Here is a 20,226-nt window from a genome sequence, read left to right on the forward strand (position 1 = left end):
GGAGGGACAGAACCACACCCAAAGGAGCTTCGCCCCTAAAAATTATACAACGCATAAAGTGGCGGCACCGTTTGTTTTGCTTTTTAAGTTTGCGTAACTTGTTCACGTTCTTGTTAGCCAGATGTGCGCTTGCTTTCAAGGATTATCTATCGCTATCAGAGGCAATTGAAATTCACCATCCCCACTGGCTCCCTTCTGTGGGCTTGCACAAAGGAGCCACTTAAGCATGCACATTTTAATAACTATACAGGGTTTAAGGCACAATGGTAGTTCAGAAGTAAAAATAGAAATGAACATGTGGGCCAGTTTGTGTCTATTTTTAGTACTCTTTATTTTGCATCTCATGCCCCTTTAGTAGTGTATTGATCGCAGACACTGCTAAGCCATTTTAACGCTTCTGGCTATTGAAAGCAGGGTATTGATGCGTTCATATTGCCTAGTCTCGGCTCTAATGGCACAGCCCTGGCCAGGTGGCAAACAGTATTTGCTGATTCATTGCACTACCGAGCATTATGCGTGAGTGGTGCTGCATGGTATGTTCACACAGTGTGGCCAGCCCTCTGCGGAAGCCCACCCCGAGAGCCTTTGTGGTGGACGAGGCAAACGGTGATGGTGAGAAGGCTGATGAAGAGGAGGAAGGGGACGAGGCGTCGGTGCAGAGCGAGCTGCAGCTGGTGCTTCGCGAGAAGCGCCACTTGGAGCAGGAGCTGGCCAAGGAACGAGCCCTGTGCATGCAGTACAAAGAGCAGCTCAACTCGGTCAGAACTGTTTGTTATGATCGTGCAAGTTTCCTACAGTTAGCTAGAGGGCAGTCGGGTGCTGGATGCGGTTATATGCGGGGGAATGCTGTTACAGTAAAAGCTCGTCAATTCGACACTCGTTAATTCATAAAATTGGATAATTCGGACATGTTATTTGGTCCCGGCCGGCATATGCTTTGTTTAATGGCATCAAACTCTCGTTAATCCGGTCATATTTGGCCGCAACCCGGTTAATTCGGACGATACACGGAGCGTGCCGAGCGCAAAGTGGCGCAAATGTGCGACGCAAATTAACGAGCTTTTACTGTGTATGGCGACTTCGGATTGGCATATTTTCCGGAAAACCTGGTCACATTAAAAAAATTCGTGCGTCTGGCTATCTTCGGTTACAACCTTGGAAAAAATGTAAGGTCTGCACACGGCACCATGGCACGCCTGCCATTCATCTGTGAAAGACAGTCGTGCTATCTGATTTTCATATGAATCGCAAGTACGTTTTGTCGGCTAATGTGAACACTACGAGCACTAAGAGTTAAAGGTTCGTTGTCACTACTTGAACGCATTATGTTTGGCTGAGCAGCGATGTTAGAATCCCTGACGAAATTTATCGGGACGTTCAAGTTTCCCACCTAAAACCAGTGACACAAACGTGTGTCTGTATGGGAAAATCAACTATCTGAAACACTCGACAAGTGCTTGACGTCACGAAAATGAGTAAGTGCTATTGGGCGGAGTAGTCATGCAAATTCTTTGTGGGAGGAACAGTGATTGCTGTGAGAGGAGCCGACATTTTTTTATTGGGTTTTAAATATGTATAGCAGCGTCTTGTCTGTCACTACAGTTCACCCTGTACTAAGACAGCATGTAAAGAGTTTATCATTGTTTTTTTTTTTTAGTATTACACACAAATGTGTTGTTTTTCTTGGATGTTCAGTTTTATGGGACATAAAAGTTTATCAACTGGCTGCTAAAGCTAGACGACAGACGGCAAGGTCAGTTCCCACTCTGACAGTCTGTCACTTATTTCTCCTTTCAAATGCATGATTATGCACTACAAGCGGTCAAACTGGATAAATGAGAGCCATTCAAGAAGTCTGTGTTTTAAGGAAGCTTTACCTGTGTAGCCATGTGTTTTAGGCCAAGCTTCACTCGAAGCCAGCTAACACAAGCCTAGTAGACGCATATACCATGGTACCCATGATGGCACAGTGCCCATTAGGAAAGTGGCATAGACAGTGCTGCCACATTTCAAAGAGCTATGTCTCCTACTTTTGATTTCCTTGTTTCCTTCACCTGTCTGTTGTAGGCTCTCTCGGAAGGTGTCCACTGCATGGAGGAGATGCAGAAGGAGCACAAGGCCAACGCGGACTCCATCGACGTGGTTCGCAAGGAAGTTGCTGAGGTCTGGAGCTGTTTTTTTTTAATCATGATCCGGGCTGTTTTCATTGATATGACACTTGCTGTGCAGTTGTAATTTATAACTCATCTCGTGTAACAGTGCTGTAGTGGAGGTAGTGGATGGAAGGTAGGTTTGTGAGCATGCCTCCGGTATATATGGCAGGTGCATCGATGTCACAGGTGCTGTGGCATTATTGTAATTCCTCGCAAACAGCGTGCCCGAAAAACACTCCGGGGTGCGAATTCGTTACTACATTGGCGTAGGCGGTGTGCAAGCAGCGGCAGGCCGAAGAGGCCCTGTCGGTGTGCCGTGACGATTGCTCCAGACACCAGGCAACGGTGGGTGCGCTGGAGAAGGAGGTGGCCTTCCTCAAGGGGCAGGTGTCAGCATCGATGGACAAGCCGGCTGTCGCTACTGGTGCCACCTGCGCACGGTGCACCGCATCACTGGCAGAGGTCAAGCGCCTCAGCGAGGAGAAGGCAAAGTTACAGCTGGAGGCATCCGAGATGCGGGTGAGAGTTTCAGCTTGTGTGCAAGGGAAGTATGCACTCTCGTGTCTCGTGCTGAGAGATGCACTAGCCACAATTTTCAGTACTGAACCTTTGTGCCAGATGAATTACGGCACGGTGTTGGTGGGCTGTTGGATAACACAGCCTTCAGTGAGAAGTCTTGGTAGTTTGTCTTGTGCTGACCTCAGCACTTGACCTTTATTAAAGGAGTGGTGACACAAAAATTTGGACACAATTTGATTGTTGAATCACGCTAATGGGGGCATATAGGTACCATCTGTACAATATCAGCCACAAATACATCCTAAAAAGTATTTTAATTGATTTTTGAAGTTCGTGAAAGTGCCGAATCGGAAATAGAAGCAAAAGACGATGAGGTCATCGAGGGGGTACCACGTACGTCACGAGTTCTGGCCGGGTTACCGGAGGTGTGTACGAGACTGACAACGCTGGTAGCGACACCTGATGATGCACAGCCTAACCAGAGACGTACAATATAACATCGTAGCGACTTACCCGCTTACTGATTCTGTGTAAAGCATTAGCAATGAGATAATTAGCAACTCACAGTATTCTCATTGCCTTTTTTCTCGACAAGAGCAGCGACGCGACGGAAAAAATAGGAAAAAAAAATATTGTACAGTAGAACCCCGCTGTTACGTTCCTCAGTGCTGCGTTTTCCCGGCTGTTACGTCGTTTTCCGCCAGGTCCCGGCACCCATAGGATACAATGTATTGGGAACCCCGCTGTTACGTCGTAACTGTCGGACCGTTCCCGTATGATACGTCGCGAAGTGCGCCCGGAGCCGACCGAGTGACTACCAAAGAGAGCGGCCATGGTGCATTTTCACGCAGCTTGGCCTCGTTTGACCGTAATATTAGCCGCATGAGAGGCGCAAGCAACAGAATCTTTCAATTGATGCAAACAAAAGCATGGCCTTCGAGATTCAAATTGCAAAGATGGCGTCTATGACGTAACTGCTCGCGAAAGCAAGGCCTTCGAGATTGGCATTTACTATTGACAAAAGCATAGCCTCTGAGATTTGCATTGCACAAACATGGCGTGTATGACGTAATTGCTTGCGAAAGCAAGGCCTTCGAGATTGGCATTCACTTCTGCCATCGCGTTGGCGTAGACTCATCATCATCGTTATTTGTCGGAGAACGGGAGGAGTTCGAGCTGGTTGGAGCTCGCATGGTCGTGCGTGCGGTTCGCGGTCGGACTCGCCGCGCCGGTCGTGATTGCGTGTGCTTAGTTCTTTCATGCCTACAGCTGTTGGTGTTAAAAAAATCACATACGTTGATTACATTTCTGCGGATAAGGCCGTCCTAAGCTCCGCGTTTCTATCCATCGACTAGATCGCGGCTGAGCGCGCCAATTTTCGTGCTGCTCGTAAGAATTGAAATTAAATTCTGTACCACTAAATATTTTGCCGTTTTTCCTGTTTTTCGGCTCTTACGTTTCCCGTCTCTTACGTTTATTTCCTACGGTCCCTTCAAAAACGTATCAGCGGGGTTCTACTGTAGTTGGACGAAACGCCACAAGATGTCGCTACGGGCTCCGCAGTTGCTTCTACTGCTGCAGCCGTCAACAGCTCTGCTAACAGGGTACCCGCAAACGTTAGGAGGTCTACAGACGAACTAAAGCTCTCTGCTGCCGGGATCGTATTGCGTAGTAGACAGATAACTGCTTCGGCCCTCCGACGTGCGTATGTGGGATTGGTATGCCTTGAGAACGCGGCGTTGCCCGATATAAATACGAGTCAGTAAAGCGTACATCTCGTCACTTGCATGTTACGCATAAACACTGTTACAGAGCGCCACTGTTGTGATTTCACTGCTTCTTTCGTCACTTCTCATCCGGCTACTTTATGAATGATCGGAGCAAAAATGTTTCAGCACGTCTAATGATGCGGCTACTCCAAGCCTGGCAAAAAACGCCGCCTCAGTTGGAAGATGACGACAAGAACAAAATCGCAGCTACCGGCGAGATTCGCAAAGTGGATCGAGGTTTTCTTGCTGATTTTTGCACTCCTTCCAGCTATTTCGTCCATCGCCGCACTAGATAAGCAGCGTAGTTTGACGATCGAGGAAACAAGCACTCGCAATACTCAACACCTGCTCAACACAGCAGACGAAACAGCAGCGCTGACAACATGCAGAAGCTGGCCAGTGACGTCACTGGTTCTTGCGGTCTTGTTTATCAAGTAGTCCGACTACGTCATGGGGGGGCCACCGAGTGCTCTTTGAAATCGAAACTGCCTCCGGTCGTAACATACGAGCATATAATTAAACATTCGTCTCACGCTGGGGCAAATGAGTTTCGTTGCCGCTATTATCGAGTCAGTAGACATTAAGAGCAAAAAACAGAGGTTCACAAATTTTCTGTCACCACTCCTTTAAGGCCTTAGATGGCCTTAGATGCCTCATCAAACGTGAAAAGTAACCGCCGGTGTTGGCGTCAACGCGAGTGATTAAAAAAAAATCATGATGTGATGACGTCACCCTATGACATCACAGGTCGTCAAAATTTGTGACGCTATCATGATGTCAGTATGATGTCACATGATTACGTCATCACATGATGTCACTTGGTCAAAGTTGGACCAATCCCAGAGTCAGTGCAATACCAAATTGGCAGGAGAAAGCGTTTGGGGAGGGGTGATCAGTGCTATCAACTGAGAAGAAAAAGAAGATGGCTTTCGCCTTTGAGTCCTCTTAGGTAAATGCTAAGGGATCATGTGACTTTTGTTATTACTTTTCCTTATTCTGCTTGGCGTAGCAAAAACGTCTTTGCTACTTGCTAAGCCGAATGTTAGACTTGTGAACAGTAGCGAGGCTGTTTAGTAGTATTGGCAACCTTTCTTCAACTGGCAACGTTTTTCAAATTTGCTAAAGTATGCTTTGGGGTGTTGTAAGAAGCTCTGAACATGTCATGCTAAGTAGAGGCATGAACTGTCTCTCTCTGACTGCGGTCTTCTTGGCATGCTTCTGCTGCTCCCTAAGCTGCTGCAGCATACATCTCCACATTCCGTGTGCACACCACACTGGGCACCATCTATAGTGTGTTTGAATGCAAGCCTACTTGGCTGTCATTGTAGTCATAGCAACAAGACGGTGGTCTTGCTGATGCTTTATGTCAGTGTTGCTTACACGCAAATGGATTCGGGGCTTGCAAAAAATGTTCATTTATTTCTGGCCACATCGAAATGGGGGTGTTCTTTTTACGAAATCCCCTCTTTTGTTCCAGTTTTGTAGTTGCTGGTTATGCATGCAGCGTTTAAAGCTACGTCCAGCACCTTAACATAACAATAGGCCCACCATTAAGTAATCGTGACTTCCTGAAATCTGTTAAAGGGACTGTCTACCGCTCGGAAAATTTTTTTTGATTGTGGTGAAAATGAGAAGATCGTTCGTCACATCGGCGGCAACGAGCGCGCTTTCGTCCCATAAAAAAAGAATTATAATTTTAATCCGATGTTTAAAACCGTGAAAGAATGACCGCTAGCGTCACCCAACAGCAAAGTGGTCGCAATTCCCGCAATCTATAGGTGTGACAGACTATCCACGCAGGTGGACTTATAGCTTAAAAACAAACATGTAGAACTTGAGAGTGTATTTTCCGCTCTTGAAACAGCTTTCGATGGCGTCAAAAAGTAATTTTTGCTGTTTTTTTTATCTCGCGCGTCCAAAAAGACGCCTGGCGGCGCTGCCGACGCCGCCGCTTTCGAGTTCGTCTGCTTCAACACCCCGCGCTGGTTGTACCGTTATGCTGCACTGTCGTTAGGATGTCTCGCGCGTGCTGCGCTGTGAAGGCATGCATTTATCATCGCTACATCAGTACAGGAGTTTCGTTACATCGTTTGCCTGCAAAACCGTTACAGAAACGTCTGTGGGAAGATACCCTCGGGTACAGTTTGTCCTCTTACAGCCGAGTGTGTTCCAATCACCCAGTCGTTCAGTGCCTACTCACCAGTCGAAATTTCCAAGGCGCCCAGCTTGCGGTGACGGAGGCCTGTCAAAGTCTGGGTCATCGCTTGTGCGGGCGCTACTCGAAGAATCATCGCGGTCCGGTGCGTCGACGTAGGGGTCTGAGTTTTGTTCCCTCATGCTTTCCAAAATTCTCTTTTCTAATTCGCTTAGGTTTCCCAACGGCATGTCTCGTCTGTTGATACGGTCTGCTACAGCGCCGACAGCGCCAAAAGCGCTGTTTTGTTTTTTCCAGGTCGACGTGGCTTAGATTGCGGCAGCAGTGCTAAAATAAACGCATAGGCTGCAATCATAGCAAAACGAGTGTTCTGTATATAATAAGGCTTCATGTAACCGATAGTGCGCTTAAAACGACTGTTACATTCATTGCATTAGTGTTCAGTGAAAATAAAGAAATCCTACAGAAATGACATGTGCTTTCGGTTTTAAGTTTTACCGGCACTACAATCATCATCGCGTCCACCAACCAGTGTTGTGGGGCGTATTCATACCAATGGAAGAAGACCGAACGCAGATCGAAAAATTCCGTTTTAAAATTTTCTACTCACTTTCCAGACAAACCGCTGCAAGGTTGGACACTTCAGATGGTATGCTTTCGATTGCAGTACAAAACAAAAAAGCGATGAAGGACGGTAGACAGTCCCTTTAAGCACATTCTGCTAGGCGACTGCAGAGTGGATATAGGTTGTCGTAAATCTGCCGCTGGATTTAGAAGTACGCGCGCTTACATATTTCGAGCATCACCATCATCATAACTTAGCATGATCATGTTCTTTTTATTCTTCGTCATGATCATCATTTCGAGCATCAATATCATCATCATCATTTTGATGCTAATCATGATCATTTTTGCATCATTTCATTTTATTTGTCTTTTTCACTCCCCCTTATGGTCACATGACCTGTGTGACACCTGCTACTACTACTACTACTACTACTACTACTACTACTACTACTACTACTACTACTACTACTGCTACTACTACTACTACCACTACTACTGCTACTACTACTACTACTACTACTACTACTACTACTACTACTACTACTACTACTACTACTACTACTACTACTACTACAATGATGACATTGACGGCACAGGGTAGACTACAGCAGCTTCGCTTTAAAAAATATTGCGTCAGCCTGCTTCCATTTTTTGGTCTGATGTTATCTGCAGCTGCATGTGATGTGTAGCAGTTAGCAGCGGTTTCTCGATACCTGCACGCCTTGTTCGTTTGCGAAAGAATACACACCAATTCGTTTCCTCCACCGTCCTGCGATTGCTCTGCCGTGAGACTGCACATGCGGCTAGAACACTCCTTCTCCGGCTTGATCATGTGTGGGCTAAACACAGTATAACCCCGTTTTTTTTGTTTGTGTATTTTTGTATCCTGTCAAGGAAATGTCATGCAAATTGTTTTATGCCCTATGCTCCTTGCACGTGGATTTCAGTCCGAGCAACAGCGACTCCTGGGGGCCTTGGAATCCCAGCGGAGGCAGGACAGCCAGCTGCAGAGGGATGCAAATGGTCTGCACTCGGTCGTGACGCGCCTCGAAGGGGTCGTCAGCACTGTCGAAGCCTCTTGCGTAGACAGTGCAGCTGCTGCTCCACATCCACAGCAGGTGCGTCCAGTTTGATGTTTGCTTGTCAGGACGTCACGCCAGAAGGTGGGACGTCACACTCTGACATGTGCATATGTCTACACAAGCGTGCGAGTAATGTCAGTGCAGCGCATATGTACAACGGATAAGCATAAACACTTAAAAAATGTAAAAAATGTTTCATAAACCAGATTTCAATCCTGATTTTCCTAATAAAGGTACGGTGCTCTAACTGCTCCGCTACAGGCATCATCAGAGTGGGACACCTTTAAGCATGTCCCACGTGCAAACATGTTGAGACATTTAGTGTGTTTCCGCAACACCAATGGTTTTCACGAGATTTTAATTCATGGAAGCCAGTGCATTATAAAACACTTGACACATCTTTAGCTGCCATTAAGTGATTTGCATCGATGATGATAATTGAAAGAAGTCAATTTCTGCTGTTTTGCTTGTCTTCAGGCTTAAGATGGTGCCGCATGTGCTGCAGGGGTTATGGTTATTCTTAAAATTTTCAACACTGATATGCAGTTCCGTAATTTACAAAGACAAAAGTCGCTTTTCTAAATTTTCCTTTTCAAGAAGAATTTGAAATACCATTTAAGGCCCTACAGTACAAATAGCAACTGATCGTCTTGTTTTGTTTGTTTGTTTCACATTCTTTCTTTTTTCGTTGTTGACACTCCTCCCAGGTTCTTGTCAAGCAGGTGGCAGAGCTCGAAGCTTTGCTTAGGGAGACCTGCGAGTTGGAAAAGGCCAATGCACGCTCCCTTGAAGAGATCGAAAAGTTTAACGCAGTAAGTTTGCCCTTCCCGAGTGCACCCACGATTCACTTCATCACCCAAGTCGTGATGAAATGACAGGTTGCTGAACTTGGACATCTTAACAAGCGCAAAGCAGCACTTGCACAAGGAAGTGACACGCAGACAGGATGGGCGCTAGCTTCTCTTCCTTGCACAGGTGTTGCTTTGCTCTTGTTAGCAGCATGTCCTAGTTGAGTTACCGCCAACTAGTCCAAGTTCTGTGTTCACAAGTTAACAAGTTGCATGGGGAGCTTGACCTGTGTTGAATCTTGTCACTTGACTCAATTCGCTACAATCTTTGCCGCTAGTCTGTGCAACTGCAGGGCTGTCTTGGTTGGTAGGGGTGCGTGAATGTCAAAATTTCAGCTTCGAAGCAAATTCCAACGTTGCAAATGAAGTGTGAATTAAACCAAATATGCTGGTAACATTTTTCGAGCCAAGTACTAATAGCTTTTTCAAAAGCCTATTTCTCCAACCAGAGATTTATAAAAAAAGAAGCAATTTTATTACGCAGAACGTAATATACAAGAAAACTTGTGTTGTACAGTGCTATTGCTAGGCAGTATGGCAACTCTAGTTGTGATACCATTATGTTCTGGTAAAAGTGACACTCTTCCCATGGCATAATTCCTCCACACACTGAAAAGGGCAGCTTACTACAGACACACTAGTGCCTATGTGTTTTGCCTTGTTATAGTTGAATTCTCGAAGCAAACTGTCTCAGCTGAAAGGAATGATGGCAGCCGATTTGCACAGCGTTCGTTGCATGTGCTTTATTGCAGGTTAGCTCAGAGTAATGCTAGGTTTCCCTACTTTAAAGTATTTTTTGATAATATTGCGACGTTAGCGTCCTTCAGTTATGGCCACCTAACCGTATAGGGGGTTTTCTTCGAGATAATTTTGGCACTTTGTCGCAACGGCTTGCCCAGCCCTATGTACATTGTCATGCGCTGGCAACTATGGAAGAATACTGGTTCAGTATTAAAGTGCTCCAAGTGAGCTAATTATAGTGTCATTCAAGAAGTGGCTTAATTCCTTTGTGGTTTGGCAGTTAAAACATGAATACATTATCACATTTTTGGGGGTTCAGATTTTAAATAGTAAAAGTGTGTTTCAAATCAAGTACGTAATTATTCAAATAGAATATTTGAAGTTCAGGATACTTGCAAAGCATGTATGGAATAGCTGAAGGTATAGCTTCTAGCTCTGTATGAACTTCAGTGATGCTAAAAACGATGCTTTGCACTTTGAAGCCCCTTTGTTTCATTGATTGCTCTCAATTTTGTTTCGTCACTTTGTAGGAGGTTGTAGAACTGGCCAAGAAACGCAACGTCTCGGCTCCTGCCAATGCCGAAGTGAATGGTGTCAAGACAGCACCGTAAGTTTATTTGTTATTATTACTTAAGTTTGTTCAGATAAGTTGATGCCATAGGTGCAGTCGGACCATTTATCACCTGGTTGGAATAATTCTTCTTTTTATTTATTTTTCTTACATAAACTTGATGTATAAATAATGAAATGAAAGGGAAGAAAATGATTCAACGGAATAAACTCCACTCTTGCTGTGTGCAGCCAACGCACACAGCTTTGCGTAACAATTTATGAAAATGCGTGGTTAAGTCTCGGTAACATCGAATACAGGCTATACTAGCTCTCTTGTGAAAGTCTACTTCAGGAACAGCGTATTGTTTAAAGGTCTCACCATGAAATGGCAAGGATTACGCTTGCTCTCTATCAAGCTTGATTGTGGTTCATGTCGTTGTACCACAATAACCATATCATAGAGACAGAGAAGTGAGAAGTGCTTACCATCACAGATAGATGACATAAACTGTTTGTCACAATGTTAACAGCTTACATGCAGCGCCCTCACGCGGTGCTGTTGCTTTGTGTGTTGTGGCGTCACGCCTGGGGACTGAAAGATGGGGACGCGGAAAAAATAAAGAGTTAGTTTCTTTTGGCTCTCGTAGCGCCATGTCTTATTTTGCTATCTAGTCTCCGGCTGTCTTCCGGCCATCTGCACTTGTATCAACTGGCGACGAAGATAAAAAGAATGTTCTCCTGAGTTCCTGCCGCTCCATCATCCATCCAAACGCCAAACTTTGGCAATCTTGAGCCTTTCGAGGGAGGAGGCGATGACTGGCCCTGCTACGTGGACCGGCTGAAGGCATTTTTCAGGGCGAATGACATCGCTGAAGACAAGCGAACAGCCGTCTTCATCAGCTGCTGCGGGCAGAAAACGTATGCGTTGCTTCTCAATTTGGTCAAGCCTGACCAGCCAAGTGACAAGATGCTGGACGAGATTCTGTTGGTGCTAGGAAACCACTACTGCCTGAAGCCTTCTGCTGTTGTGCAGTGTTTCCGCTTCAACTCGCGCGTTCGCGCGGAAGGAGAGTCCGCCAGCAACTTCATTGCAGTGCTGAAGAGCCTTTCCGAGCACTGCAACTTCGGCAAAGAGCTTGAAAACATGCTCCGTGACCGCGTCGTGTGTGGTATCAACAACGCAGACGTCTAAACGAGATTGCTGGAAAAAGCGGACCCGACTTTCGAAGACACAGTGCAAACCGCCCTAGCAATGGAAGCAGGAAAGAAGGATGCAGGGGAGATCGCGCAAGCTCACGCTAGCACCTTCTGTTACACCCTCCGTGTCTCGGCAGCGCCGGTGGGCGTGTCATGTTATCGCTACGGGGATGCACACCTGGCGTCCGCTTGCCAGCATGTGAAGACCGTCTGCAACTACTGCCACAAACGCGGCCACTTGGCGAAGGTTTGCAATACGAAACGAAAAGACGAGCAATCAGAGAGCGACAGCTCTCCCAGGCAGCGTTCGTTCGCGGGCCGAAGTTCACTGTCTGTGAGCAACCGTCATCGCATGAATACTGTCCAGGATGAAGCCTCCGCTACAACTTCACCCGCCGAAGTTTTCGACACGTGGCAAGTTGACTACACCAAGGCGCCTCCACCTTTTACCGTCAATGTTGAAGTTTGCGGCAAGCCGCTCCGCATGGAAGTGGACACGGGGGCGAGCGTCTCAGTCATTCCCAAGTCGCGTTTGCTGCAGCTTCTACCTTCAATTCCTGTGCAGCCGTCTCAAGTATTTCTGCGAAGCTATTCCGGGGATTTAAAGAAGGTACAAGGCAAAGCTGATGTCCAGGTAAAGTTTCATGGCAAAGAGGCTCACGTACCGATTTTTCTGGCCGAGAACGGATCACCCACTCTGCTCGGACGCAACTGGATGCAGGAATTGGGCACCGGCGCCTCCGACGTTGAAGTGAACATTCATGCACTTGCTTACGTGAAACACGTAGTGCAAGATTACACTGAAGTGTTTGAAGAAGGCTTGGGTACGTTCAAGGGTGCGACGGCTTCACTACATGTACCTTCAGATGCGCCACCACGGTTCTTCAAGCCATGCCCACTGCCGTATGCCTTGACAGACGGAGTCACGCAAGAAATTCATCGATTAATAAGAGATTCCATCATTGTTCTGGTGAAGACAGCTAGGTGGGCTGCTCCAATTGTTTCCGTGACAAAAAGGGATGGGCGCATCAGAATCTGTGGGGACTTTGGTGTCACCATTAACCCAGTCGCAACGGTGGAATGCTACCCTATTCCAAGGATTGAGGTCTTGTGGACTGTGCTGGCTGGAGGTGAGAAATTTACGAAGTTGGACTTGCGTGACTCATACCAGCAAGTCGTCCTGGATGAGACCTCCAGAGAGTACGTCACGATTTCGACGCACATGGGGTTGTTTCAATACACCCGCTTACCTTTTGGGGTCTCATTTGCTCTAGCTATTTTTCGACGCGAGATGGAGAACTTGCTCAGGGGTCTGCCACATGTAGCGGTCTATTTTGACGACATTCTCATAACTGGTGCAAATGATGCCAAGCACTGTCGCAACCTCCGTGCGGTACTGGGCAAACTTCAAGAATCTGGCCTCAAGTTGAAACTCGAGAAGTGCCACTTCTTCATACCCCAAGTTGAGTATCTCGGGTACATTATCAGTAAGGAAGGCCTCTCCCCGAACATGGACAAGGTGTCCGCCATTCTGCATGCTCCTGTGCCACAAGATATCAAGGAACTTCAAAGCTTCTTGGGACTCGTCAACTTCTATCGGCGTTTTTTGCCCAACCTTTCTGGAATTCTCCGTCCGTTGCACTTGCTTCTTGGTTATGGAAAGAAGTGGCAGTGGGGAAAGGACCAGCAAGATCCTTTCACTGCCTGCTAGCATCTGGTGACTTCAGCTCCAGTTCTTGTACATTTCCGCCCAGACAGGCCTGTATGTCTCAGCTGTGATGCATCACCTTACGGTATAGGCGCGGTTTTGGCGCACAAAGACGCTGATGGCCGAGAACGTCCCATTGCTTTTGCTTCGAGAAGTTTATCAAAAGCAGAGCAACACTATAGTCAACTTGACAAGCAAGCACTGGCTTTGATGTTTGGCGTGGATTGGTTCCATCAGTACTTGTGGGGCATACCGTTTGAAGCACACACTGACCACAAGCCACTTCTTGGACTTCTGGGTGCCAACAAGCCTGTTCCTGTGCAAGCTTCGCCAAGAGTGGTCAGATGGGCTCTGAAACTCTCCGCATACAATTACAAACTTGTCTACAAACCTGGCAAAGAGCTCGGGCATGCCGATGCGCTCAGTAGACTGCCCCTGCCCAATGACTGCACTGCATTTCCTCGTCCTCCTGAGATCTTCATGCTGGAGGAGGCACATCCACAACTCCTCTCACTAGCTGTTGTAGCACGAGCCATAAGGGACGATCCAGTATTGAGCCATGTTGTCCTATCCGTGTTGAAAGGAGAAAGCCTCCCAGCGGGACCAGAGTGGAACCCCTTCAATGCCAGAAGTGCGGAACTCAGTCTCCATGAAGGCTGTCTACTATAGGGATCAAGAGTCGTGATTCCGGAAAAATTGCTGGCCCAGGTACTTGGTGTGCTCCATGCCAGCCACCCGGGTATTGAGAAGAGCAAGATGATCACCAGGAGCCATGTCTGGTGGCCAGGCATTGACAATGACATTGCAAACAGTGTGAAGAGCTGCGCTACGTGCCAGGCTCAACATCGAGCTGCCCAGCCAGTGCAGCAGACACCCTGGCCTTTTCCACAGCGACCCTGGTCTAGGCTTCACATTGATTTCGGGGGACCATTTCTAGGGCATACATTCTTGGTTATAGTGGACGCCTTCTCGAAATGGATAGAAGTCTTCCCTGTGTCTTCCACATCAGCAGATGCTACCATTCGCCCACCACGGCCTCCCCGACATCATAGTTTCGGACAGTGGTCCTGCTTTTACCAGTGCACAGTACCTGGACCTCTTGACTCGAAATGGAATATGCCGCATGCTGGTACTGCCGTATCACCCTGCGTCCAACGGTGCCGCAGAGCGAGCTGTACAGACTGTCAAAAACAAACTCAAGAAATCTGGGTCGGGCAACTTCCAAACACAACTGTCCCGGTTCTTATTCCACTACAGGACTACACCTCACGAAGTAACGGGTCGGCCACCATGTGAACTCCTGACAGGGAGAGCCTTCAAAAACACCGTTGGATGTCTTGCGGCCAAGCCTGCAGACGTTGGTGCTTCTAAGGCAACTTAAGCAGAAGTTGTATGCCGACAGAGGATCCGGACAGGCTCCGTCATTGCAACAAGGAGACAGCGTGTATGCGTGAAACTTTCGACAGGGAGCACCATGGGCGCGGGCCAGTGTTGTCGACGTCACTCCGCCGTCGGCCCGCGTCATTCTCGACGATAGGTCTATATGGCACCGACACGGTGACCACTTGCGTCTTGCCCAGACAGGGCCACTGGCTACGTCTGAAACGGATATGCTTCACCATGCTAGTGCTGCGGCCATACCACAACGGGAACAGCCTCCTCTCCTTGAATCAACTGTTCCGGACATGCTGGAGCAAGAGGCTGTCGAGCCGTCTACAAGTTCGCCTGAGAGGGGCTGTGCCATAAACACTGACATTACTGCAAGCAACAGTGGTGTTCATGTGGGTACTGTCTCTTCCGTGGCTGCGCCTTGCACACCAATGTTGCGACACAGCAAAAGGTCGAGGAAACCAGTGCTTAGGTACTCCCCGTAGTGATTCTTCTTAAGAGTGTCACAATGTTAACAGCTAACATGCAGCGCCCCCACGCGGCGCTGTTGCTTTGCGTGTTGTGGCATCACGCCTGGGGACTGAAAGGTGGGGGCGCGGAAAAAATAAAGAGTTTGTATTGGCTCTCATAGCGCCATGTCTTATTTTGCTATCTAGTCTCCGGCTATCTTCCGGCCATCCGTACTTGTGTCACTGTTATGTACTGTAGTCTTTCGTACATCTATGTTGTTTTGCCCTTTTTCCAAGGTTCTGCAACGTTCAAGTTAGATATCTTAGCCAATGCTTGTCTTAATGACAACCAACTAATGGCTGCCAGGATCCTTCCCAATAAACCAGACTGCGTGCACATGGCTGTCTTATGCTGTCTCCAAATGTTCAGATCTCGCTATGTTGTATTAACAGTGTGGTGTGTTTGATACGAAGATGGGTGCGGCAGCTCGCATTGTTTTTATTTTTCTTTGGGAGCTCCTTTTGCAGTTTGTGGAGGTGTCCAGTAGACAGATTTAATTGTGATAACCGATAATGTGTCGTGGGGACATTGTAGTTAGTGGTTCATTTTACCATAGAAGACATATATAAGTTCACCGTGCAGTTTCTGCCCATCGTTATATCTGATATATTGTTGAATGGGGGTTATAGTGGATTTGACTATACAAAATTGAAAACGGGAATGTGCAATATGACAAAGAAAGAATGCAATGAAAGACGAACTGGTGATACTTTAAAAACATGAAAAATTACTCACACAATATGGAGTATTCGAACATAGAGAAGCATGCAAATTACAAGCAGTTACTGTTCACGAATAAGGTGCTTATGTAATTTGTTTCTTGCTGTTTATTATTTTATGTTAGTTAACGTGTTATTAATGCTTTACTTCCCAAGTTATTGTTGGAAAAAACATTCTAAAATGGCAAGTTACCTTCTTTTATCAGTGGTCTTTTGAATTGACTCATTAAACAAACGTAAGAAATTAATTTGAAACATTTTTTTCTTGTACAGTATAGGGTAAAAAATGAGTTAAGAGAAAGTTGGCTTTTCTGCACATCTTGCATTATTGATGTAGAAGTTTATTTCAGGCAAAAGTACAACTGCTGAGGGGACCGATAAAAAGGCAAAAAAAACGCCTGATAAGGCACCTGCCCCCTGTAAACCCAGTATCCCACCAGAATGACACAATTCTCAGTCTTGTAACTGACACAGTCTTAACAATGTGGTAGATGTATACAAAAATAAGCACAAATGACAGTTATTAAACATAAGTCACACGTGTATAAGAAAGTTAAACCGATGGCAGGATTAGCCTGGGCAATGACATCAAGAAATTAACAGTTGGCACACAGTTTAGAGAACATAACCAAATGCGAATGTGATTTACATGACCAACAGCTGGCATAAACTCTCAGAAACACAAACAAGAAATACTTTACAGAGTACAAAACGATGATTATGTTTGTTTAGATACTAGTAAGTAGGAGTGTATCTTTGATTTAAAAATTCTATGTAGGTCAATATTCTCGATCAGAGCAGCTGCAAAAGGATATACGTTGCGAAAATGCGGAATCTGAATCGTTATTTATTCTAAAAAGACAAGGCGTGCAAACACGGACACAAGAAAGTGCGTGTTTGCACGCCCTGTCTTTTTAGAATGAATACTTACCAACTAGCTCAGCTCTGTGTTATTCTGAAATGTTAGTTCTTGAGTGCCATAACTTGTACATGGTCTTTCTTTGCTATAAGCCTTATGTCGTAGATTGTGGCGGTGGTCACTCTGAAAAAATGCTGAAAAATTAGCTTGTACCTGTTTATAAATAAGCATTGCCAATTTTTTTTTTTGCAACGTTCGTTATCATTAATGCTCGTGTCTCTTCAAAAGAGGCGCTGTGTGATACCCGTATGATACCCCTACTTGTATGACTATAGTAGAAAATCATGTTATTGTATAGCTGCATGCTCTGTGCATGAAAAAAACAGAACTAGACACATAGTCTTGATCAGTCAGTCTTTCGAAATAGAAACTGACACATCCTGCCATGCAAAGTGTGTGAATGGGCAGAGTTCTTTTATGGCAAGTAAAGGGTTAAAACGAGTCGGGCTACTAAGGCTGAACTAATGATGTGGGTGGGTTATTCCGACGGATTGGAGTCCTAGGAAGGAACAATAGTGAGCACGCGACAGTGTTACGATGGCGTACGACGCGACTGCGTGTCACAGGTCGTCGCTGGAAGCGGAGCATCAAGCCCTGCTCGAGTCCAGCAAGGCCCTGGAGGCTCAGCTGGCAAAGACACGGGAGTACCTCTCCACCAGCCGTGCCCGTTGCGGGGAGTTGCAACTGCAGCTGCGAAAGGTAAGGCAATGTTGGCTGGACTGCCTTTCACTAGCGAACATTTAAGTGGGTGTGCATCTGTCTTAGGCTAAGTCTTCCGTATCCCACCTCCCTCCATTCCCTGATCTTGTGAAACCAGGTGAAGGGCAGAAGGCTTGCAATGCCTCTGATCCTGGCGGCAGTGTAAAACAACATTAGGTGCAGAAAGCTTTCAGGAGAGGGCAGGGGAGGGTCAATACATCAACTGAAAAGAAAAAGATGGCTTTCGCCTTTGAGTCATCTTATGTGAATGCGGGACCCTACAAGTTTTATGGAGGGGACGTTGTCGTTGAGGCGTGGATTTGCACACTGTTGACGTCCAAGTGTTGCTCTGTCTCCCCGTCTACAGAAGGAAGATGAGCTGTCCGAGTGCCAGCTGGACAGCCGAGTAGCCAAGCGGGAAGCCAAGCGTCTGGAGGAGAGCGAGCGGCTGGCACGCGAGCACCGTGACCGTCTCCAAGAGGAGATGTCTGAGCTGCAGAAGCAGGCCGAGGAAATGAGGGCGAGGGTGACCCAGCTGGAGCACTCTCTGGCACGCGCCGAGAAGGAGGCCACTTCGGCTAAGCTGGCCCACGAGGTATTCACACTCTGCATTCCAGGCATGTCAATTAAGTAGGTGTGTGTGAATAGTAATTCTTGAGACCAAATGGAGTAGCGCCAGAATCTAATTGAATACTGAATACATTAACAGTGAAGCTCTCAGCCTATGTACTCCGATTCTCACATTAGGTGCAACGTTGTTGAAGCTATGCAAAAAGTTCGGTTAGCAAAATGTGTAACTCCATGTGTCTCGTGCTTGGCTTTTGTCGTTGTGAATTCTCGTGTGATCCTCCATAATTGCTCCGGCTGTGCGCTGCCGGGGCTAATTACGGAGACCAGGATACGAAAACAGAGCTGCTAAGCGATTCAGAACAACCTATTGACAACTGTGTAATGGGGTTTGTTTATTACCAAGGCACAAAGCATCTTTATTTAACTTGGCCTAAAACTAGGGCTGTGCGAATATTCGAAATTTCGAATATTTTTCGAATAGTGTTTGCTATTCGATTCGATTCGCACTGAAATTTTACTATTCAAACTATTCGAACTTCCCAAAGACGCAGTCAACGTCCGGTTGAAAGTGACCCCATCAGATTTTCAATATGCTTCACCTCATTACACTCTCGTATTGCGGCAAAGCTGCCTTTCAAGCTCCGTTACGGCCGAACTTAGCTAAGAGACAAAGTCCGATTGGAAGTGGTCCCTAGATTTTCAATATGCTTCACCTCATCACACCGCCGTATTGCGGCAAAGCTGCCTTTCAAGCTCCGTTACGGTCGAACTTAGGCAAGAGACAGTCAACGTCTGATTGGAAGTGGTCCCTAGATTTTCAATGTGCTTCACCTCATTACACCCCCGTATTGCGGCAAAGCTGCCTTTCAAGGTCCGTTACGGATGAACTTAGCCAAGAGACAGTAACGTCCGTTTGGAAGTGGTCCCTAGATTTTGAATATGCTTCACCTCATCACACCCCCGTATTGCGGCAAAGCTGCCTTTCAAGCTCCGCTACGGTCGCAAATGTATCAACTCAAGAAAACGCTGGTTCCAATATGGAGATGAAAGATGTGGCAGAGTTGGGGGCTCAATTAATGCTGTTTTGGACCTGAAATTTGGGCAGGAAGTCCGAAAAATTGGACGTCGAAGCTTTTTAGCATCCAAAATTTCAGATGTTCTTATATATCGACGTCTACGAGGCAGATTTGGAACTCCGGACTTGAAGGGAGCACACCCTTATCCGCCACATCAGTCGGCCTTCCACAGCACTTGAAAGAGGAGGAGAGGCTGAGGAAATGGCATCTCTGCCTATCACATGTAAAGTGTTGTCGGCAACACTTTGGTTGCACCAAATCATGTACATAAATACAATTCGGCCTCTACATTGCCTCACTCTTGATAAGAAAGACAACTATGAAATATGACCCCACCAGCGCTTCATCAACCTAGCGAAAAGAAACACTTTCATGTTGCTATCTCACAAGAACATACTTAGGGGTTCTCTGCAACTTTTTCTGTAATTTCACTTCGAATTATTCGAAAAATGTATGAGAAATATTCGAAAATTATTCGAAATTATTCGATTCGATTCGCACTCAATCTTTATTATTCGAATTCGCTTCGCACCCATAATTTTGCTATTCGCACAGCTCTACCTAAAACCGAAAGAAAAGTGATGTTACAGGTGCTAAATCATCAAACTGTATTGTGGTGCGAACGCGCATCTGCTGAAAGAAGTCTTGCTAGCTTCTACAGCATTGCACCTGCTCTATGAAATCAGGCATGGTTGGATTTTCTTGTGGCAGTATCATCCTTGCAAAAAAATGTGGCCTGATCCTGAATACAGTGCAAAAATATAGGGAATGCAAAGTGTGCTGCTTATCCAACAGGCAAGCGACATCAGGTGACATCAGATGGCATCATCACGTGGCAGTGATGTCATCATGTGATGTCACACTTGGTGTGATGATGTAATCAGGTGATATAGTCGTGGCGGTGGCGTTGTTGCTGGATGTTTGACGTATTGATGTCATCACAGTGACATTTGACAGGATGACGTGACCATGTTACATCATGTCAAGTGCGACTCCACCACTTGGTCACTTGGGTTTTGGTGCTATCAGACGTAAAATGCCGGATTGTACAGT

General features: G+C 46.4%; 1 protein-coding gene across 1 annotated transcript in view; it reads left to right on the forward strand.

The window, feature by feature from the left end:
- Positions 1-20,226, forward strand: part of LOC119390366 (citron Rho-interacting kinase) — a 102,436-nt gene that overhangs the window by 29,819 nt on the left and 52,391 nt on the right. The window contains exons 11-18 of the mRNA XM_037657970.2: positions 548-758; positions 2,068-2,163; positions 2,424-2,672; positions 8,111-8,281; positions 8,953-9,057; positions 10,365-10,441; positions 17,395-17,527; positions 17,895-18,122. Coding sequence (XP_037513898.1) covers positions 548-758; positions 2,068-2,163; positions 2,424-2,672; positions 8,111-8,281; positions 8,953-9,057; positions 10,365-10,441; positions 17,395-17,527; positions 17,895-18,122 — 1,270 coding nt within the window. The remainder of the gene's footprint in view (positions 1-547; positions 759-2,067; positions 2,164-2,423; positions 2,673-8,110; positions 8,282-8,952; positions 9,058-10,364; positions 10,442-17,394; positions 17,528-17,894; positions 18,123-20,226) is intronic.

This window comes from Rhipicephalus sanguineus, chromosome 4, assembly GCF_013339695.2.
Source record: "Rhipicephalus sanguineus isolate Rsan-2018 chromosome 4, BIME_Rsan_1.4, whole genome shotgun sequence".
Classification (NCBI taxonomy): Eukaryota; Metazoa; Arthropoda; class Arachnida; order Ixodida; family Ixodidae; genus Rhipicephalus; species Rhipicephalus sanguineus.